The sequence below is a fragment of the Mercenaria mercenaria genome, chromosome 14, assembly GCF_021730395.1.
Source record: "Mercenaria mercenaria strain notata chromosome 14, MADL_Memer_1, whole genome shotgun sequence".
In the NCBI taxonomy this organism is placed as follows: domain Eukaryota; kingdom Metazoa; phylum Mollusca; class Bivalvia; order Venerida; family Veneridae; genus Mercenaria; species Mercenaria mercenaria.
In genome coordinates this window covers 64646281-64671404 of record NC_069374.1, presented here as the reverse complement: position 1 = coordinate 64671404, position 25124 = coordinate 64646281, and the positions used below count along the sequence as shown (strand labels likewise).

General features: G+C 32.5%; 1 protein-coding gene across 5 annotated transcripts in view; it reads left to right on the top strand.

Moving 5' to 3' along the window:
- The window catches only part of LOC123527814 (zinc finger protein rotund-like), a 199858-nt gene that overhangs the window by 105766 nt on the left and 68968 nt on the right, over positions 1-25124 (top strand). For 4 of the 5 annotated variants that reach the window (XM_053523732.1, XM_053523731.1, XM_053523733.1 and 1 more), the window contains one exon: positions 24820-24910. In XM_053523732.1, coding sequence (XP_053379707.1) covers positions 24820-24910 — 91 coding nt within the window. The remainder of the gene's footprint in view (positions 1-24819; positions 24911-25124) is intronic. The other variant, XM_053523734.1, reaches the window with a different exon arrangement.

Here is a 25124-nt window from a genome sequence, read left to right as displayed (position 1 = left end):
CAATGGTTGGTTATGTTGGATATCATACTGCTTTGAGATAATTCTGTGAGGTGTTAATTCCTGTATCCGAACTCAGAACCTCGGTTAATCTCATAATAAACCATGCAAAGGCCTTGAATGATTACCTCCCTTTATGGCAGAAATAGTAAAAGTTCATGGCAACAAAAGTAGTGTTTTCTAACCTTGAAAGTTTGCATTACATTTATTTTGAAAATTATTCCATTGGTTTTAAACGTATATTTTATTTATCACATGTTTGACGTCGCGGGAGTGTAATAAAGCCATTAGATAAAAATGATAATACACTAGTGTAATAAAGCTTTGACGTCGACGTCGTTTATAGTATAGGAGGTGTTGGTCAAATTGACTTGTTTATATGGTAAAAGGAAGTAGAATTTTTGATGTTTCGACAGAAAAGGCTAACACATGATAAAAAGAATATTACATTTGTGACTTTCCACATTAAATTTATTAAACGAATTGAATAAAATGATAAAATGCGAGGCTCCGAATAAAATTGATAAAATGCTCGACAGAGCCTCGTATTTTATCATTTTATTCAACTCGTTTAATAAATTCAATATGAAAAGACACTCATGTAATATCCTCTATTTATGCAACTTTAAGATGCTGTAAACTTTTTTTAATGAAATCTTGATGTTTGTCTGAAATAATGCCTATTTAAACTTTAGCCTGCTGGCATCAAGTGATTCTGCCTTTGCAACCAGTGCAGACCAGGATCAGCCTGCACAGATCATGGTGTGCACTGTTTGCTATTCAGTCAGTAAATTTTCTGTGAACACTCCTTCGAATAACAAATGGTACTGCCCAAATTGAATGGTAGACCAGTCTATTTTAGAAATTTAGCAGGATAAAGGTTAAATCAGAATCAGGTTCTGCCTTAAGTTAGATAAAAAGCCAGACAGTACAGGAGTCAGAGCACCGAGACTTATGAACCAAGAGGTCCAAAGTGTGATCTTCGATGGAGAATTATGTTTCTCTGTGGCAATTTGACTGAATATAGTATATATCTCTCAAAATATTGATTCTTGCAGGGAAATTGGTAGTCGGGAAGAAAATTGTGGTAAACCACAGCAGTCAAACAGTGAGCATGCTATTTTATAGATTTAACACCTTTACCTGATGTAAGTGTTATAATCTGTTTGTAGAATATTGATGGAAAACACGATGATTTAGGGTACTATAAACAAAGAACACAACAGTGGGTATTATAAGAACATCAAATACAGCTAATATTTATTTCCTCTTCAACAAAAAGGTGTAAACTGATTCAAGAATAGTAACTGCATTAATGCTTTGTATGGCATTTGTGCAAGAGTTGCTTCCCTTTATTAAGTACAAAAACTGTATACTACATCAGAATATAACAATGAGGGGCTAACATGACAAAATGCTATATGATACGTATAATTATTACAAATTTTTTTTTATAAAAGATGACTTTATAGGGTTATTTCAAGCTGGTTTTATAGATAATAATCAGTATCAGCACAGCAGAGATTATGACATAATGACTTGAGACATTTTAGCTAGGTATAGCAAGAAGTTGTGTTCTTTTAAAAAATGTATTGGTCTTAGATTAGTCTGGCTACCAACTAGATAAAAAAAAATTTATTATAATTTCTCTGATTTATTCTTGGCTCTGATTTGAATAGCCTCAGGAGTTATCTATAGGGTGTGAACACGGACTAGCAGAAAAGTCATGGAAGGACAACTTGTTGGTTATGCCAGTGGATGATTGGATTTCAGTTATACTCATGTAAAAAAAATAATAAATCAGAGCATATATATATATATATATATATATATCCAACACTGAAATGTTTTGTTTGGCCACATTGTTCAAATACAGATTAAAAACAAAGAGATACAGAGATTTCAGTTTGAAGAAAAACACTCACAAAAGTCTGAAAAATCTGCAAAAAAAGTTATTTTTACTGTGTTAGTCACACAGTAAGACTGTTCATTTATAAAAGAAGGAATTTAGCCCCACTTCTTGTTATTAACATCCTACTTGTAATATATTGTCTTCAATAATGTTGATTCTTCAGTGGTGAAGTTGCCACGGGGAAACCAACATAGTGGCTTTGCGACCAGCATGGATCCAGACCAGCTGCGCAACCATGCAGTCTGGTCAGGATCTATGCTGTTCCCTTTTAAAGCCTATTGCAATTAGAGAAACTGTTAGCGAACAGCATGGTACCTGACTAGACAGCGCGGATGCGCAGGCTGGTCTGGATCCATGTTGGTCGCAAAGCCACTATGTTGGTTTTCCCATGGCACGGCTCATTTGTCTTATTTAACTCTAAATATTTTTATCAGTAGCTTACTTCCTTATGTAAAATTGCTAATATATATATTATCAATAATAGCTATCACATAGAATAAAATCAAAAGGTTTTTTTGCAAAACCACAGTTAAAATGTGAGACAGAATTTTGCATTTTTTTTCTTAATTAATATTATGTACAAGATCAAGTCTGTTAAAAACTTTTGAGTGGCCGATTGGAATCTTTGTTTCTGTATACATCAGTCTAAAAAGTGTTGGCAAGTCATAGCTTCAACCGTTTTATAACCATTACTGAATCTACATGCACCTTTTTTTTCTCTCTCTGTCTTCTTTTTCTCAGTTTCTTTTTCTCACTTTCATTCAAACAGTATTAAATCAGTGTTTTTTTATAATCAAAGCAAGAACATGCAAGTAATTCTATCTGTTAGGTGCTGTTGTACACATGTGTCACTTGGAAACATAATTCCTATTTTGTAAGACTAGCTACACATGTTCTCTTAATATAGCTTCACTGGAGATTTGCCTTTAGAAATTCTTGACGAAAACGCATTTCTCTGCATGTGCTGCAGATGCGTATGCAAACATGCACCTTTCCTGCAAACTATAGATTTTTACCACATTGAAATATGCAAATAAGGAGAATTTTAAATTTAAAACCTGTGTCACTATGGCAACAAAATCTTCTATTTTCTCAGTTTGGCGGTCTTAAAAGGTGCTGCGTTGGATTAGAATAGAATCATTGAGCATGAATATTAATGATAGACCAATTTTGGGCAATATTCGTCATCTATTTAGGTAAGTTATTTGATACTACGAGATCGCTTTTGAAGCTGTATATCGGTATAATGTAATGTATTATATAATTATTTTCTCTTACTACATAAATGTATATTCACGGCAAATTATCATTGGCTGAAATTTATTAAAGTTTGTTTTATTTTCTCTGATCGTAATGTAGATATACGTTGATTTATCTCCGCTAGAGATATATAAATCTTATTCTAACAGTATGTAAGAAACACTCAGCCATGATCATCTTGCCTGAAATTGAAATATTATTGCCTCATATGTAAGGAATTTCAGTTGTAGAAAAATAATGTCATTTATAAAAGGTTTTCAATATTCATTTTTTTTTTTCTTCATTAAATCAATTAGATTTGTTGTTTTGCTGTTGAAACTTAAACTTGAACAACAAATTTTGTTTGAATCTGATTCCAGCTGAATTATTAAAAGTGATTGAACACAGTATCTCTGATTCCATGTGCGACATGTATTATAATTCATAGAACGGTACATCAGTTATATACATTTGTCTTAGCCTTCATTTTCTCCTTTTCCATTTTTGTTTTTATTTGTTTTGATATAATTGTTTCCTGGGGAATCAGTATTTTGACAGTTGTGACAATAACCTAGAGAAATGGTTCTTTGTTTGAAATATTCAGTAGATGAAAATAGATGGATGTAATTTCACTGCACTGGTTGCAGGATGTCGATATTAGATTTGTAATCTATAATACAACCACCTGTTTTGTTGGAACATTTATTTTCTTAGCCAGTTATTCCATGGAATTTTTTCAGATAGTATAAATGTGTAATGGTTTTCGGCCATATATTTTGATGTCATGCTTAACAGGAAAGACCTTTAAGAAAAATGAAGCGTCAAATTACCAATCCTTAATGAGAACATTTTTATGAAAAACAATTGTTCAAAGATAGAATATTCTATATTGCAACTATAATGCCATTCGTAACTTAAATGTAGAGCTCTTTTTTCAATTTTTTTTCAGTCGACTGAAGTTTCTCCGAGATATTACAGATCTGTCAATTTATTATCGATACAATTGAACATCATTACTTCTCGGTGATTGTGTTTGTTAAATCTATTATTTTTTTCTCAGTAAGAATTAAAAGTTTTTAATATGGCTGTAAATTCCAGTTAAAGAAAATGATAAGTTATAATAATTTAAGGTTTGAAGTTGCTTGTCTTTCACTTCAGATTTGTGTGTGGGAGACGCGGCAATGTTTTTAGTTAGTTGTAGATCGAGAATAGGTTAGAGCTTGTGCATTGTTTAGTTGTTTTGCATCCGTTATGTTACTGAAATAAGAACAAAAATGGCATTGAATCTGTGTCAATGACTATAAAAGCATTACTGTGAGCTTATTTTATCTTGCAGTCAAGAAATTTTGTGGGTTAGTACTTGGGGGGAGGGGGGATAATGATTTTGTTGATTTCAACTTTTGAACTAAAATGTCTGAGGAGGAACTTGTTCCCTTGGGATTTAACTAATAACTTTTTAAACTTGCCCCTCCACCAATATTTATGATTTTATGTTATAAAATTCGGATTTTCTGACAGTTATAATGTGTGTATTTTTTTCTGTCAGGAGAGTCTTGGGAAGGACTGGTGGCATGGACTAGTATAATTTACCTTTTTGAACAGAAAACACAGTTTTTATTAGAGGTTTTTTTTTTTTAAGTTATATAATTTATCAAGCAGTGTATTTCAAAATTATCTGTATTATTTCAAAAAATATGGCAAATGGTTTATTTAAGAAGATTTGTAATAATGGTACATTGTTATAAAATATATGTCTAAATTGTTAATGAAGTTGTTCATAAATTTATCTGGAAATAAATTTACCATTGTACCTTCTTTTATGAACTGGCTCAGGTGTGAGATGGTTCTTGCATGCTAAGAATTACAAAGAAACATTTTTTTCACATTTGTTCAATTTTGCCATAAAACTTAGATGAATAGATATGAAAAAGAAAAATTAAGGTTTAATATGCCATGTCATATATTATTATTTAATATATGAAGTTTCTAAATTAAAATTCCTCAGTTTTTAAAACTGAAAACATGAAAAGAGGCAAATTGCTTAAAAAAAGTTTTTTTTCTGAATATTTATATTTGAGCCGTGCCATGGGAAAACCAACATAGTGGCTTTGCGACCAGCATGGATCCAGACCAGCCTGCGCAGACCATGCTGTTCGCTTTCAAAGCCTTTTGCAATTAGAGAAACTGTTGGCGAACAGCATGGATCCTGACCAGACTGCGCAGATGCGCAGGCTGGTCTGGATCCATGCTGGTCGCAAAGCCACTATGTTGGTTTTCCCATGGCACGGCTCATTTTATAATCCTTATGATTTAACACAGGACAGTATTAAATGAGGAATTAAATCACTTCATTCTATTAAATCTACTGCACATGTGCAGTGCATTCATTGTGCATTCTGCAGTTTTATCCCGTGTTATAATTACACACTATGGTATTATTTAAATTCTCACACATTTTGTACAAAAAAAATAAATCATTTAATAAATATTCTCAAAATCTGTTTTTATATGCCAAAAGAAACTCTTTATGTGATAGCGTTATAACTAAGTACATGCATTATAGATATGTGCATATATATGTTTGACGTATGTATGTATGTATGTACTTTTTGTCTGTGACTGTCTGTTTGTTTCCACTCAATAACTTAAGAATATCTATAATGATCCTCAACTGATTCAAGCAATGCGCATGGGCAATGACCCCTATCTATGTTGAGGCCAGTGGGTCAAATATGTTAAAATCATAGTGATCATTAGTTTAAAAAAACATTCACAGTGAACCCTTTTGATTCTGAAGTTTTTATCAGAAGTGATCAGCTGGATGTATTGAATGACATACTGGTCGTCCATCTGTCTGTTTGCAGTTTAATTTCCAAGATTGGCACATTGCTTCTGGTGTAATGCCCTGCACGCAGCATGCTCTTGTTAATAATTAAATTAACCTTTAGCCTGCTGGCGGCAAGTGAGATTGCCTTTGCGACCAGTGCAGACCAAGATAGGTCTGCACTGTTCGCTATTCAGTCAGTAAATTTTCAGTAAACACCCCTTAAAATGATAAATGGTATAGCCCAAATTGAATGATAGACCAGTCCATTTTAGAAATTTAGCATGTCCTTGTTAATAATTAAATTTAAGATTTCCCTAGGTGAAAGTGAAAACCCCTATACTTTAATGACACTGGAATTTTTAATGAATTATTGAACAGTAGCTGCCATTTATAAATGCGCTTTAACACGTGATAAAAAAGAGGAAGATTTGATATATTTCAAATTTTCTTTAGCCCCATTTTGCCAAGAACCGAACCAAAAATAAATTTGAATGGTTTACATGTCATTTGAAACTATATGGAGATGTGCTGTTACTAAAACCAGAAAAAAAAAAATATATATGTTTTTTTTTTGTAATAACGGAAGACAATTATTAACATAATTATTTTTCAACAAATTTCATTAAAGGAGTAATCAATTTCAGAAACAAAACACATGCAGCATAGGACTGCAGATTAGTGAGGAAATTTATATACATGTATAGCTTTTTTTTTTATATGTTTTTCTTTTATCTCAAAAAAAAAATAAAACCGGTACAGTTATTATCTTTACTTTGAAAAAAAAAAAACTAAAGCAGAAAAAATTGTAGTTATGACAAAAAAATTGATTGCAAAGAATTCCTGTATTTTAAAAAACTCTAAAAATATTTTTAAAGACCATTCTAGATAGGAATACTCACTTCCATTTTGATCATGATGTATTCCGATATATTTGAAAATATTTACTGTTTTGGACCTATATATAATGCAATCGCCAATTTCAAATATTTACATTCGCCCTATTCTTTTCCATTGAAACTTTTGACGTTCATTTCGTATGAGCAGCAAAAGGAAAGGCGCGAAAGTTACGTCAAAATGGTTAGTGATAACCGATCGCTGTTTTGACGATGTCCTCGTATAGTCAAGGAGAACGTTCCTTAGATGACGTCGTAGTTGTTCCGTCTGGTGAACAGAATGGCCTGGAAGCTGATTTTAATGTTAAATGCTACAAATTATATGCAATTCATAATGTTATATAGTTTACAAATGGAATGGAAATATATTAATGTAAATATAAGAAATGAAACTATTTTTTTCGGTGTTCATGTGAAATGAACGACAGAATAGGATCGGCAAATTAAACATGAATCGCTAACGCGATTCATAGATTTTCCGATCCTATTCTGTCGTTCATTTCGCATGAACACCGAAAAAATCATTTCATTTCTTAATTAAATTACATATTCCCCAATATTATTTTGGATTTTTCTCAGACTTTTATGTAGCTTTTAAAGTATATGAGTAGATGACTTTGAATGTCAAAATCATGTTTGCAGAGTACCGTAATTGAACATTACCAGTTGTCATAATGATCGAGCCCCGTAACATTAAATCCAAAGTAACATTAGCAATCTTAATCCTTAACTTGGTAAATTTCTATAATGAACTTGCCCATCTTTTAATTTGGACAGTACCATTAACTGTTAAAAGGGGTGCTTACCAAAAAGATACTGACTGAACAGCGAATGGTGCAGATCTTGATCAGTCACTGCATGGATGTGCAGGCTGATGATGATCTACAGTGGTCGCAAAGGCAGAATCAATCGTGCCCAGTATAATAAGGGTTAGAGCAAGACGGTATCTGTGTACAAGTGGTGTTTGTCCACAGGCTTTACTGTATTTAAATATTTGTGGTTAAAATGTAGATGAACACTGAAGTAATAAGACATGCTTAAAATATATTTAAAGTTTCTTAAAGCTTAAGTGGCCATAAAATTTCCTTGAAATATTACTAAAATTGTACTGTGTTTATTCAGAGTCAGACTATATTTAAATATTTAAGAAAAACCAGAGATATTTATAATTCTCTTGATGATTTCACCGCTTATTACATACATGTTTGAATATGATTATTAGCAGCATTGTGTTTTAATGAGCAAACATATGTTCCTGCTTATTGAAATAGTAACACAATAATTCCTTTGTTATATACATTCGGGAGACTTTAAAGTGCCTCAGAATTTTATGATAATGGCTTATCAGGTGAGTAACAGAGGCAGTAAAAGTTTTGTCAGTAATATAAAAAATGTGAAACTACTAAATTTGAAAATGTATATTTTCTAAAAAGTCTCTGTTAAGTTGTAGAGCATATAAGATAGATGTTAAAGCATATTTGGGTGAAACATTTCCAAGAAAATACCGGTATTATTCCTTAAAATAATGAAAAATAGTTCCTTTTTGCAAAATTTATTATTTAAGGAAATGAACCAATAATGAAAATCGGTAAATTCTGGTGGATTACATCTACTTACTTATGTTATTTCGGCATTTTTGGTAATAATAAGACATCGTTCATATGAATTAATTTTGTGGCCGAAAAATGCCAAAATAAAAGACAAGAGAATAAATCAGAGAAATTGTTGATTGTCATAAAATGTCCACTACCTAAAGAGAAAAATTTTGTAGAACAGGCCTCTGTGATAATGGTTTAGTATTATTTTAATGTTTGAATTTTCGAGGTTTCGAGGTTATTCCAGTGTTTTGTTCTGAGATCTCTCTGTTATTTTGTTTTTGTTTTAAAATAAAAGACAATTTTAGAGAACTGTGGTGTGGTTCAGGTGTTGCCATGGAAACACATTATTTCAGGGTGAAAACATTGTAGGGAATGTAACTATAATTGATTAGGAACAAAGGAAAACTAAAATTTCAATTTTAATTCCTGCACTTTGTAACAGGAAGCATAAAGAATGTATGACTTGTTGTGAATTAAGCTTACAGTAACTTTAAACTTTATCTGTAAATTATTTTTATGACTATTTAGTTTAACTTTTAGTTTTTCAGTTCCATTTTCTTGAAATTTAAGAAGTTTTGGATACAATAAAAAATGCATCAGATACAAGAAAATATACAAACAGTTATATAATTGAGCAGCAATATGTAAAACTAAGTATTATATGAAAAAGATATTAATGAAGGTTTGAAATTTTTATTTTAATGAAGGTTTGAAATTTTTATTTTAATAAAATCTGAGAAATCTAATCAATCTGAAAATTAAAAAAAAAAAAAAAAAAATGAACAGGACACAGCAGCACCCTTTGTGGTACCTTTTGACTTGACATATGACATACATATTTTCTTTGCTCAGTATATTACATTTTAAATGGTGTTTGAGAAGCACTGTGGTAGGTTTTACAGTTGTAATACGGTTATTTGTTAATTTACAACAGAATGCATAAAATCATCTATGTAACAGCTTTAACTGTAATTATTATTCAAATTTTGACAAAACTGCACAATTCGTACACTTTCAACAGCTATATAAATTTTGCTGATAAAAAGCTGTTTTTTCTTGCATGTCTCATCAATCAGTTTGTGTCTTTAGCCGTGAGGCTTTTTTTGAAATTAAATTAACTTGTCTCAGTAGTATAATGTGCACTTACCACTGTTAGCGAATGATTTACTACAATGTTATACGGGCAATTGGAAACGCTCAGGTTGTCGATTAATTTCATTATTTATTACTTCACGCTTTTTGTTGGTAACGCATATTTATATATTTTTGGTAATATATATTTATATATATATTTTTATTTTTTTTTTATTTTTTTTTTTACTTGTTAAGTTTGTATTTTTTTGTTGCTGTTTTTGCTGCCCTTTTATTGTTATAGTTTGTTGTTTTTTGTCTTAAACTGCCATAGGTGACAAGATTTTTAGCCACCTAATTCCTTCAGGTTTTGTGTGGATTGAAAAAAAATGAAAACATGTCGCGGGCTTAGCGCAAAACGGTTGTAACTTATATGAAATAAAGAAGGAGTTACAACCGTTTTGCGCTAAGCCCGCGATGTGATTTATTGAACGACTTAACTACTTGAGGTAAATGATATTTTTTGTAAAGTCTCACAGGGAAAAACACTCCTTTGTCATTACAATTAATTAAGGCTAGGGGAAAAATTTGAAGATTCAAGTCCATCTTATTTTTGAGTTGGAATTTGCTGTTAGGTAAGTGCTGGTATACATATTGTGTGCGTATACCACAGAGGACATCAAGGTGGTAAGTGGATCTGACTGCACACGAGAGGAACCCAGGGGTTAATGTTTGAATCTTGGTGAGAGTAAAATTTGACTGCTATAGTATTTCCATACATTTTTGGTCAGATTTTGTTAAAACATCCTTGAAAAAATTATATTAGGATTATTCAGTTGCTAAGAGACTTCTTTACTTGATTTAACAACATTTTAGAAGAAATGCATAGCCTTTGCAAACCCATTGTTCAGTGAATTGAGTTACATTACTTTTACTAGGTCAGCAAAATCAAGCGATTACTTGAGTTTCATGACTTTTACTCAGTCAAAATGATCAAGTGATTACCTGAGTTACACGGCTTTCACCCGGTCAAAATAATCAAGTGATTACTTGAGTTACACGACTTTTATTCGGTCAAAATAATCGAACGATAACTTGAGTTACATGACTTTGACTCAGTCAAAATGATCAAGCGATTACTTGAGTTACACGACTTTTACCCGGTCAAAATAATCAAGCGATTACTTGAGTTACATGACTTTTATTCTGTCAAAATAATTAAGGGCTTACTTGAGTTACATGACTTTTACTCAGTCAGCATAATCAAGCGATTACTTGAGTTATATGACTTTTACTCAGTCAGCATAATCAAGCGATTACTTGAGTTACATGACTTTTACTCGGTCAAACTAATCAAGCGAATTCCTTAGTTATTATGACTTTTACTTTGTTAAAATAATCAAGCGAGTTCTTGAGTTATTATGACTTTTACTTTGTCACAATAATCAAGCTTTTACTTCAGTTACATATGACTTTTTGTCAGTCAACATAATCAAGCGATTCCTTAGTTATTATGACTTTTACTTTGTTAAATATACTCAAGCCAGTTCTTCAGTTATTATGACTTTTACTTGTCAAAATAATCAAGTGATTACTTGAGTTACATATGATTTTTACTTGGTCAAAATAATGAAGCAAATTTACTCAGTCAAAATGATCAAGCGAATTCTTGAGTTATTATGACTTTTACTTTGTAAAAAAAAATCAAGCGATTACTTGAGTTACATACAACTTTTACTTGATCAAAATAATCAAGCGATTACTTGAGTTACATGACTTTTACACATTCAAAATAATCAAGTGATTACTTGAGTTATTATGACTTTTACTTGTCAAAATAATCAAGCGATTAATTGAGTTACATGACTTTTACACATTCAAAATAATCAAGTGATTACTTCAGTTATTATGACTTTTACTTTTCAGAATAATCAAGTGATTACTTGAGTTACGTATGACTTTTACACATTCAAAATAATCAAGTGATTACTTGAGTTATTATGACGTTTACTTGTCAAAATAATCAAGTGATTACTTGAGTTACATATGACTTTTACACATTCAAAATATTCAAGTGATTACTTGAGTTACATGACTTTTACTCAGTCAAAATGATCAAGCGAATTCTTGAGTTACGTACAACTTTTACTTGTCAAAATAATCAAGTGATTACTTGAGTTACATGACTTTTACACTTTCAAAATAATCAAGCGATTAATTGAGTTATTATGACTTTTTCTTGTCAAACAAGAAAGCTATTAATTGAGTTACATGACTTTTACTGGTCAAAATAATCAAGTGATTACTTGAGTTACATGACTTTTACACATTCAAAATCATCAAGCGATTACTTGAGTTATTATGACTTTTACTTGTCAAAATAATCAAGCGATTACTTGAGTTACATATGACTTTTACTTGGTCAAACTAATCAAGCGAATTCCTTAGTTATTATGACTTTTACTTTGTAAAAATAATCAAGCAAGTTCTTGAGTTATTATGACTTTTACTTTGTCAAAATAATCAAGCTATTACTTCAGTTACATATGACTTTTTGTCAGTCAACATAATCAAGCGATTCCTTAGTTATTATGACTTTTACTTTGTAAAAATAATCAAGCAAGTTCTTGAGTTATTATGACTTTTACTTTGTCAAAATAATCAAGCTATTACTTCAGTTACATATGACTTTTTGTCAGTCAACATAATCAAGCGATTCCTTAGTTATTATGACTTTTACTTTGTTAAATATACTCAAGCCAATTCTTCAGTTATTATGACTTTTACTTGTCAAAATAATCAAGTGATTACTTGAGTTACATATGATTTTTACTTGGTCAAAATAATGAAGCAAATTTACTCAGTCAAAATGATCAAGCGAATTCTTGAGTTATTATGACTTTTACTTTGTAAAAAAAAATCAAGCGATTACTTGAGTTACATACAACTTTTACTTGATCAAAATAATCAAGCGATTACTTGAGTTACATGACTTTTACACATTCAAAATAATCAAGTGATTACTTGAGTTATTATGACTTTTACTTGTCAAAATAATCAAGCCATTAATTGAGTTACATGACTTTTACAGATTCAGAATAATCAAGTGATTACTTGAGTTAATTATTATGACTTTTACTTGTCAGAATAATCAAGTGATTACTTGAGTTACGTATGACTTTTACACATTCAAAATAATCAAGTGATTACTTGAGTTATTATGACGTTTACTTGTCAAAATAATCAAGTGATTACTTGAGTTACATATGACTTTTACACATTCAAAATAATCAAGTGATTACTTGAGTTAATTATTATGACTTTTACTTTTCAGAATAATCAAGTGATTACTTGAGTTAATTATTATGACTTTTACACATTCAAAATAATCAAGTGATTACTTGAGTTATTATGACTTTTACTTGTCAAAATAATCAAGTGATTACTTGAGTTACGTATGACTTTTACACATTCAAAATAATCAAGTGATTACTTGAGTTACATGACTTTTACTCAGTCAAAATGATCAAGCGAATTCTTGAGTTACGTACAACTTTTACTTCGTCAAAATAATCAAGTGATTACTTGAGTTACATGACTTTTACACATTCAAAATAATCGAGCGATTAATTGAGTTATTATGACTTTTTCTTGTCAAACAATAAAGCTGTTAATTGAGTTACATGACTTTTACTGGTCAAAATAATCAAGTGATTACTTGAGTTACATGACTTTTACACATTCAAAATGATCAAGCGATTACTTGAGTTATTATGACTTTTACTTGTCAAAATAATCAAGCGATTACTTGAGTTACATATGACTTTTACTTGGTCAAAATAGTGAAGCAAATTTACACAGTCAAAACGATCAAGCGAATTCTTGAGTTATTATGACTTTTACTTGGTCAGAATAATCAAGCAATTTCTAGAGCTATTATGACTTACACGGTCAAAATAATCAAATGAGTACTTGAGTTTTATACAACTTTTACTCAATCAAAATAATCAAGCGAATTCACTTGGTTTAAAAAAATAATCAGGTGATATCTTGACTCATTGTGACTTTAAGTCAAAATAATCAAGCGAATTCCTTAGTTATTTTGACTTTTACACATTCAAAATAATCAAGTGATGACTTGAGTTACATGACTTTTACTCAGTCAAAATGATCAAGCGAATTCTTGAGTTAAGTACAACTTTTACTTGGTCAAAATAATCAAGTGATGACTTGAGTTACATGACTTTTACACATTCAAAATAATCGAGCGATTAATTGAGTTATTATGACTTTTTCTTGTCAGACAATAAAGCTATTAATTGAGTTACATGACTTTTACTGGTCAAAATAATCAAGTGATTACTTGAGTTACATGATTTTTACACATTCAAAACGATCAAGCGATTACTTGAGTTATTATGACTTTTACTTGTCAAAATAATCAAACGATTACTTGAGTTACATATGACTTTTACTTGGTCAAAATAGTGAAGCAAATTTACACAGTCAAAACGATCAAGCAAATTCTTGAGTTATTATGACTTTTACTCGGTCAGAATAATCAAGCAATTTCTAGAGTTATTATGACTTACACGGTCAAAATAATCAAATGAATACTTGAGTTTTATACAACTTTTACTCAATCAAAATAATCAAGCGAATTCACTTGGTTTAAAAAAATAATCAGGTGATATCTTGACTCATTGTGACTTTAAGTCAAAATAATCAAGCGAATTCCTTAGTTGTTTTGACTTTTACTTTGTTGAAATAATCAAATGAGTTTGAGTTATTATGACTTTTACTCGGTCAAAATAAGTGGTTATTGAGTTACAGGACTTTTACTTTGTCAAAATAATCAAGCAATTACTTGATCGAGTTACATGACTTTTACTCGGTCAAAATAATCAAGCCATTACTTGAGTTATATACGACTTTTACTTGGTAAAAATAATCAAGCGAGATTCCTTAGTTATTATGACTTTTACTTGTCAAAATAATCAAGCGATTACTTGATCGAGTTACATGACTTTTACTCGGTCAAAATAATCAAGCCATTACTTGAGTTATATACGACTTTTACTTGGTAAAAATAATCAAGCGAGATTCCTTAGTTATTATGACTTTTACTTGTCAAAATAATCAAGCGATTACCTGAGTTACATGACTTTTACTCGGTCAAAATAATCAAGCGATTACCTGAGTTACGTACAACTTTTACTTGGTCAAAATAATGAAGCAAATTCACTCAATCAAAATGATCAAGCGAATTCTTGAGTTATTATGATTTTTACTCGGTCAAAATAATCAAGCGAATTCTTGAGTTATTATGACTTTTACTTGGTCAGAATAATCAAGCAAATCCTTGAGTTATTATGACTTACACGGTCAAAAAAATCAAAGAAATACTTGAGTTATCAAAATATTCAAGCGAATTTGCTTTAGTTAAAAAAATAATCAGGTGATTTCTTGACTCATTAAGACTTTTACTTGGTCAAAATAATCAAGCAAATTCTTGAGTTATTATGACTTTTACTCTGTCAAAATAATCAAGCGAATTCCTTAGTTATTATGACTTTTGAAATAATCGTGGGGGTTCTTGAGTTATTATCACTTTTACTCTTGTCAAAATAATCAAGCAAATACTTTAGTTAAATGACTTTTACTGATACTTGAGTTATTGTGAGTTTTACTTGTTCAAAATAATCCAGCGAATACTTGAGTTATTATGACTTTTACCCATGAATCAGCAATTATGTAACTATGCAAAGATTTCTATTAAATGGGAAAATGCCATTTTGCAAATACACAATAACATTACCTGAGAATGAGAAATTAGAATCTGTTCCTGGCAACCAAAATGTTGTATTCAAAAGCATTAAGCCATTGGACTCTTATTTTTTTTTTTTTTTTTTGTCAGTTGAGATTCTCATCTGGATTCCGAAAACAATGTGGTAGGGTAGGCACTTACTTTAACAAATTAGGTAAAGATCTGTTGATGCTGTCTTGATAATATTTATATATGCTGTTGTGTCTTTCAGTTGTCTACAAATTTAAGACTTCATAATTTAGATAAAAAAAAAGTGGTGACTCGGGCACTATTTCTTAAAGTTTAACAGAGTATCCAGAAATAAAATTTTGGATACCTTGAACATGTTCTATTATTTTTGAGCAATGAAAAAACTTTTGGGGGATGGTGGTAGGGTTTTTACACAGACGTGGACAGGGATGAGAATCTTACAGTTAATTTTCTGTTGCCTAAATGAAGCACTGCGCAGCAAAAATATTGAAAAGAGGTGAAGAATCTTGCATCATACTATTGATTGAATTTGGGATATTTTATTGTCTTAGCTCATTTCATAGATAATGAAAAAAAACCCACAATTTACTTCAGTTAAAAAGAGGTCTCATCCCATTTCTGACTGAAACTGTGATATAGGACGCCCTGTTTAATTTGTCGGAATTTAAAGACAGTATTGACTAATACTCAACAAGAGAAGTACTAACGCTCGAACAAGTATTGTATGAAAACCACAGTTTGTAGCTGTGACTTTATATTTACTGAAAATATGACCCATTGCATCGGATCTGGCCAAATAGTCATGAAAACGTTCAAGAATAAGCAACAAATAAACAAATACCTTTTGCTATATTCAAACCGAAAGTATGTTTTCCAATTGCATACGGACCCGTAGGGCATCTTCGGATTTTTTTCAGAAGAATGCTCCAAAACGAGGCTATAATTTATAGCGTGAAAGTTCAACAACATTGTATACTCTCCGACAGTGTGTTTGCATTCCAGTGTTTACCTTATATTGTACTAGATGATCATTATGTTTCTTTACCTATAGCCTGCATGACCACGTAGCCCAGAGGATAACGGCGCAGTCGTAGTAATTAAAAGTTCAGCGAAACTGTTTTCCCGCACAGCAATTTTTTTCAACAATTTTTTACAATAAAAAACATAAAAAACCCAACATTTTTCAAAAAAAATAACCGAATTCAATGTAACAGGTCAAAATTCCAACTCTATTATGATTTTTGCTACAAAAAAAACCAACATAAATATACCTCGTCTACCACCAGTTTCGAACTAGCATCGCCTGCGTGACAAGCAGCCAATACATCCACTGGGCCATACCTTGATTGATAAGGACATATTTTTATCTATTAAAAGGAAGCATCCTTGGGGATATACCATGCTTATTTATAGTTAGCTGACAAAACTGTCAAAAATTCTCGGTGGATTAGTACATACAGCAGAATTTTAAAATCATTTTATCATGAAGAATTTCTGACCGATTACGGAAATGCGATAAACACAAAAGTAGGACAAAAAGACCACCCATGTCAGTCTAAAGAACATGTTTTTACTTCAAGGGAATATTGCACGGCTAACGTAATATTTTAGTAATATATTTCAAAACGTGTAGTTTTTCATAAGATTCTGAAAGGAACTTAGCGCCTTTAACATTTAGCTTAAAAAAACTTATGAAACAGGTATAAGTTACTTTAAAGAAGCAGAAAAAAAAGCTAGTATTGAGCACCTGGTATTAGGCATATTATTGCAGGATGTAGATGTTATTTCTGTCATGCACATTTAAATGAATATCTTGCCAAGAACCTACTTACAGGCACCACAAACTTGATTTATGTTATTCTTACTATGATAAGTATGTCAGTAGAAATAATGTCACAGGTCGTCTAATATTCCTGTAACTGGGGCTGTTTTTATGAGATATATAGATATATCCATCTACTAGGTTTTTCTTTCTTAAAAGGTCCATAATGCTTTCAATTTTTATCTTAAAAACAAACGAAACAGCTTTCTAAATGAGCCGTGCCATGTGAAAACCAACATAGTGGGTTTGCGATCAGCATGGAATCAGACCAGCCTGCGCAGTCTGGTCAGGATCCATGCTGTTCACTTTTAAAGCCTACTGCAATTAGAGAAACCGTTAGCGAACAGCATGGATCCAGACCAGCCTGCGCATCCGTGCAGTCTATGTCGCAAAGTCACTATGTTGGTTTTCCCACGAAGCGGCTCAAATAGTTGTTATGTGCAATTACATGGTTAGAAAAGCACTACTTTTAATATTGCACATGAAATATTTTGGTTAGAGCCATAAAGGGAGGTAATAAAAACAGTAGATTCAATAAAACATAAAAGTATATTCAGCAATATTAAAGTCTTTGACAAATGTTAAATAAAGTAATTATCAAAAATAGGATTTACAAGAAATTTATATATTTTATGTTCATATCAGAAAATATGGCACAGCTACATTTTAAACAAAGGCATTATGAGCCTTTAAACGTAATTTAAATTTGATAGGTTGTTCTTACATTCAACATGTTTAACTAAGGTTGTTCTGAAATTGAATGTGTTGAATTTAAGTTGTTCTTATATTGTACATGTTTAATTTAGGTTGTAAACATGTTTAATTTAGGTTGTTCTGAAACTGAACACATTTAATCTAGGTTATTCTGAAATTGAGACGTTGAATTTAAGTTGTTCTTATATTGTACATTTTTATGCCTCCGAAGGGAGGCATATAGTTTTTGAACCGTCGGTCTGTCAGTCTGTCGGTCTGTCAGTCTGTCCGCAATTTTCGTGTCCGGTCCATATCTTTGTCATCGATGGATGGATTTTCAAATAACTTGGCATGAATGTGTACCACAGTAAGATGACGTGTCGCGCGCAAGACCCAGGTCCGTAGCTCAAAGGTCAAGGTCACACTTAGACATTAAAGGATAGTGCATTGATGGGCGTGTCCGGTCCATATCTTTGTCATCCATGGATGGATTTTCAAATAACTTGGCATGAATGTGTACCACAGTAAGATGACGTGTCGTGCGCAAGTCCCAGGTCCGTAGCTCAAAGGTCAAGGTCACACTTAGACATTAAAGGATAGTGCATTGATGGGCGTGTCCGGTCCATATCTTTGTCATCGATGGATGAATTTTCAAATAACTTGGCATGAATGTGTACCACAGTAAGACGACGTGTCGTGCTTAAGACCCAGGTCCGTAGCTCAAAGGTCAAGGTCACACTTAGACATTAAAGGATAGTGCATTGATGGGCGTGTCCGGTCCATATCTTTGTCATCGATGGATGGATTTTCAAATAACTTGGCATGAATGTGTACCACAGTAAGACGACGTGTGGTGCGCCAGACCCAGGTCCGTAGCTCAAAGTTCAAGGTCACACTTAGATGTTAAAGGTCATTTTTCATGATAGTGCATTGATGGGCGTGTCCGGTCCATATCTTTGTCATTCATGCATGGATTTTAAAATAACTACGCATGAATGTGTGACACAGTAAGTCGACGTGTCGCGCGCAAGACCCAGCTCCGTAGGTCAAAGGTCCTAAACTCTTAACATTGTCCATAACTATTCATTCAAAGTGCCATCGGGGGCATGTGTCATCCTATGGAGCTCTTGTTAATTTAGGTTCTGAAATTGAACATAATAAAAAAAAATATGTAATATAGTTTGTTCTAACATTTAGCATGTGCAGTGGAGGTTGTTTTGACATTAAACAGGTTAAATGTGGACAGTTAGACAATTGAACATGTTGAATACAGGTTGTTTTTGGTATTAGATGTGTTTATTGATAGAAATTGTTCTGACATTTAATTATTTGAATGAAGGTCATTCTGACACAGAAGATTTTAATATAATTGATCTGACATATACATGATGAATATATTTTGTTCTGACATTGAACTTCAGTAGAGATTATTTTAATCAGGAGTATGTTTAATAATAGGTTGTTCTGACATTGGACCTGTTTGAACTAAGTCATTTTGACATTTGAGTGTTTTCAAACCTGTTTATTTTGACATTGAATGTATAGCAATTAGGTTGTTCTGACATTGACTGTGTTTACTGTAGACTGCTCTACAATTTAAAATGTTTAAAATAAGTTGTTCTGTCATTAATTTTGTTTAATGTAGACAATGTTGACATTAAAATGTTTAGTTTTTGTTTATTAAGATATTTAACTTACAGAGTTATAGCCCTTATATTCCTGTAAAACACACATGTGTCAGCCAGATTAAGATGAATTTCTAGTTGCACATAAAATTTTTCTTGTTCTGGTCATGATCAGGCAAAATACTTTTTTTGTGTAATTTAATGACCTTAATTTTGTTGTTTGCGTAATGGTAAAATCCTGACTTGGCTGAATTCAGTTAATGTTTGATGTTAATTGTAGAACTTATATCGTCGAACCATGATTGGTAGGATTTTTCATCATTTTGGTTTTTATCCTTTTATTTAAAGATAAAGAAAAATGGCATGCTGACCTCGTTGAATAATCAGTTGTTTTTTTCCTAACTTAAGTATTTCTTTAGTTTCGGCCGCAAAACTTGTGGCAATATTTTTTATGGAGTATTTTCCTTAAGGTCGATGACAGTTTTAGAAAAAAGTTCCGCACGGAAACACATCTGTCAGTTCCATTCATCTCATTGTGAGGCAATGGCAATCGTTTTCATTCTTAATTTTCAATGGGAGATGCAACATGCTTTTTCAAGGTCGTAGTAAATAGGGGAAATTTCAATAACGCTGGTTGCATGATTTTAGTTTTCTTTGTGCAAAAGACTGAATATCCTTTCATTGATTCCCCATGCAGGGATATTGCATGTTATGTTGCAGTAGCCAAAATTCTGATTGTCATTGAAAATACTTCTATATTTAATTGGAAGAAAAACAACGATATTCCATTCAGTTCCTGAGAAAAACATTTCAATTATAGTATTGAATTACTATTGGGCATTAGTGATCATAAAAGCTTTAAGCAATGAAACAGTTGAGGACGCAAATGTAACACTTTACTATAAAACAAAACTTACGGCACTAAATGTTACACCTTACTATAAAACAAAACTTATTGTACTAAATGTTACACATAACTACAGAACAAAACATACGCCACTAGATATATCACATAACTATAGAACAAAACATACGGCACTAGATATTACACATTACTATAGAACAAAACATACGGCACTAGATATTACACATGACTATAGAACAAACCATACGGCACTAGAAAAACTAGAAAAACAATTATTACACATTACTATAGAACAAAACATACGGCACTAGGTATTACACATTACTATAGAACAAACCATACGGCACAAAATATTACACATTACTATAGAACAAAACATACGGCACTAGAAATTACACATTACTATAGAACAAACCATATGGCACTAGAAAAACTAGAAAAACAAATATTACACATTAATATAGAACAAAACATATGGCACTAGATATTTCACATTACTCTAGAACAAACCATACGGCACAAAATATTACACATTACTATCAAACAAAACATAAGGCACTAAATGATACACTGTAACAAAACATAAGTCACTAAATGTTACACATTGCTACATAAAACAAAAGATACGGCACTAACTGTTACATATTGCTGCAAAAAACAAAACATACTGCACTAAATGTTACACATTGCTACAAAAAACAAATCGTACGGCACTAAATGTTGCACATTGCTACAAAAAACAAAACATACGGCACTAAATGTTACACATTGCTACAAAAAACAAATCGTACGGCACTAAATGTTACACATTGCTACAAAAAACAAAACATACGGCACTAAATGTTACACATTGCTACAAAAAACAAAACATACGGCACTAAATGTTACACATTGCTATATAAAACAAAACATACGACAAGAAATGTTACACATTACTATATAAAACAAAACATGGCACTAAATATTATACAATGCTACATAAAACAAAATATATACAGCCTAAATGTTACTCGTCACTATAAAGCAAAATAATACTCTTTACTGTAAACTAAGTTCTACACTTTACTGAAAAACAAAGGGTCTCTAAATGTTACATTCTACTGTAATACAAAACCTCTGCCACTAATTATGTCTCCCACCACACAGTGGTGTGGGAGACATATTGATTTACTCCTGTCTAGTGTGTGTGTGTGTCTGTCACAAATCTTGTCTGCACTCATCTGATCTTCACCAAACTTGAACAAAATGTGTTTGACCATAAGTCCTCGGCCAAGTGTGATAACTAGCCAAATCGGCCCAGGCACTTCGGAATTACGGCTCTTGAATTACCGAAAATCAGCTTTTTTACTCTTGTCCGCGCTCTAAGTCGAACATTTCTCATCCGAGCTTCACCAAACTTAAACAGAATGTGTTTGACTATAAGTCCTCGGCCAAGTTTGATAACTAGCCAATCGTCCAAGGCACTTCGGAATTATGGCCCTTGAATTACCGAAAATTCGCCTTTTTACTATTGTCCGTGCTCTAAGTCGAACATTTCTCATTTGATCTTCACCGAACTTGAACAAAATGTGTTTGGCCATAAATCCTCGGCCAAGATTGATAACTAGCCAAATCGGCCCAGGCACTTCGAAATTATGGCCCTTGAATTACCGAAAATCGGTCTTTTTACTCTTGTCCGTGCTCTAAGTCTAAATTTCTCATCCGATCTTCACCAAACTTGAACAAAATGTATTTGACCATAAATCCTCGGCCAAGTGCGATAACTAGCTAAATTGCCCGAGGCACTTCACAATTATGGCCCTTTAATTACCCAAAATCAGCCTTTTTACTCTTCAAAGGAATATGTGTAGTGAGTTACATAAACACATAAAGACTGACTAGTACTATTTAGATGATTAGGCAGTGGTGGGAGACAAGTGATTTTGCCTTTGGGACTGGTGCATACTATGATCAGCCTGTACAGACGTGCAGGCTGATCATGGTCTGCGCTGTTCCCTCTTCAGTCAGTAAATTTTCAGTGATAAGTGGTGCTGCCCAACTTGAATGATGGACCAGTCTATGTATTTGTACATATATGGAATTATGTCTCCCCCAGGAGACATATTGTTTTTGCCCTGTCCGTCCGTCCGTCTGTACGTCACACTTCATTTCCGAGCAATAACTGGAGAACCATTTGACCTAGAACCTTCAAACTTCATAGGGTTGTAGGGCTGCTGGAGTAGACGACCCCTATTGTTTTTGGGGTCATTCCGTCAAAGGTCAAGGTCACAGGGGCCTGAACATTTAAAACCATTTCCGATCAATAACTAGAGAACCACTTGACCCCGAATAATGAAACTTCATAGGATGATTGGTCATGAAGAGTAGATGACCCCTATTGATTTTGGGGTCACTCCGTCAAAGGTCAAGGTCACAGGGGCCTGAACATTGAAAACCATTTCCGATCAATAACTTAAGAACCACTTGACCCAGAATGTTGAAACTTCATAGGATGATTGTTCATGCAGAGTAAATGACCCCTATTGTTTTTGGGGCCACTCCGTTAAAGGTCAAGGTCACAGGGGCCTGAACATTGATAACCAGTTCTGATCAATAACTTAAGAACCACTTGACCCAGAATGTTGAACCTTCATAGGATGATTGAACATGCAGAGTAGATGACCCCTATTGATTTTGGGGTCAGTCTGTTAAAGGTCAAGGTCACAGTGGCCTGTTCATGTAAAATCATTTTTTGGAAATAACTTGAGAACCACTTGACCTACAATGTTGAAACTTAATAGAATGATTGGACATGCAGAGTAGATGACCCCTATTTATTTTGAGGTCACTTGATCAAAGGTCAAGGTCACAGGAGCCTGAACAGTGACTTGAGAACCACTAGGCCAAGAGTGTTGAAATTTAGCGGGATGACTGGACATGCCAAGTAGATGATCCCTATTGCAGCCAACCATCAGTGTCTCTTTGATTTTGCTCCTGACCCCTATTGACTTCTTGCCTATAGGACTTTGCATTGGGGGAGACATGCGCTTTTTTACAAAAGCATTTTCTAGTTAAATTTGAGGCAGTACATTCGGAGTAACTGTATTTACAGAATTCAATCATATAAAACCATACAGTTTGAAGTGTTTATCTGCAATAAAGTTTTATGACAACTTGTAATACAAAATGTATTTTATATATTGTTTTATTAAGCAATAAAAGAGTAACTTCCCTTCGCCCCATTGACTTGATTATTGAGCGAGACAAACTTCAAAATCGAAAAATTTGCTTTTGCTCTGTTAATGAAAATATCAGTGCAGATTGTAAAGGAACAGTGAAAGGGAGCGATTCTTCTGAGTTCTTGACATGATCTTGACAATACTTTTTAACTATAACTTTGCTGGCAAAGTGAACATTTTCTGTTCTAAAGTTCATGAGCTAGCAGCTGGAATTTTTCAGAAGAAATCACAGAGTCAAATAAAGAATATTATCCCCATAAAATTTTCAGTTACTTTAAGACATTATGCCATTGAATTGGATTTGTCTGTATTTTCAGTGCTGGTTATTATATGACAGCCAAATTTTCTACTTGAATTTTTCTGCAAGTAGAATTTTTCTGCTGGCTAAATGAATAAATACATCTAAAAATAAAAAAAAACTTTTAAGTTCACAAAGTCAACAAAGGAAACCCAAAACCTATACTTTTGCAAGCAAAACTAATCTATACTGTATAATAACTGAAAATCCCAGTACATGCAGTCAATGTCATAAATTATGTAGTGGGTGCACACTAGTGTGCATGCGCATAAGGCATGAATGTCCATTAATGAGACCAAGCATTCTGAAAATAGAAACATATTTCAATGACTGTGATTTACAAAAAGAAATAACATTAATAGAGAAAAGCCAATTAAAAATGTGAATCATTTGGCCAATCATTTTCACAAGAAAAAAAATACAAGTTCATAAAATCTTGACTCACAAATTGAAACTAAGTTTGCAAGCTAGAATAAATTAAAACGTATGCAACTAGAAGTTTCTCTAAATTTTCAGTGCAAGTATTATGCAAGTATCAGAACAAATAGTTTCCTATTTCATGCAAGTGTCAAAAAAATTGTTCCTATTTTTAGTGCTAATTTTTATGCAGGTAACATGGCCTCTGTTGCTGAGTGGTTAAGGTCGCTGACTTCAAATCACTTGCCCCTCACCGATATGGATTCAAGCCTCACTGGGGGCATTGAATTCTTCATGTGAGAAAGCAATTCCGCTGGCCTGTGGTTCTACCCAGGTGCCCACCTGTGATAAAATAATGCCTGAAGGGGCACCTGGGGTCTTTCTCCACCACCAAAGCTGGAAAGTTGCCATATGACCTGTAATGGTTTTGGTGTGATGTTAAACCCAACAAAAAAAAAATGCAAATATCAAAATAAATAGTTTTTATTATTCAGTGAACTAATTGTTTATTTAGCTATGATCAAAATAGTTTTATTTGTATTTCCAGTGCTGATTGTTATGCAGGGATTAACATGGCAGAGCGGCATCAGCGGGATGACTTCAGTCTGTGGCCGCCTGTACAGGTCAGTTCTGTTTATGTAAGTTGGAATTTTTACATTCTTTATTTGTCAAAATTGAAATGCATGATAGTTACAAGACGTATTCATTTAGAAAAAAACCCAAACTTTTCAGTATTTAACATTGTTGGTACTGGATTACATTCTAAAATCCAGGAGATTTTATTGTGCCTCCACATCATAATGCCTTCACTTCAGTGTGTCTCTTCATCTTGTGCTTATACTTCATCGTGCC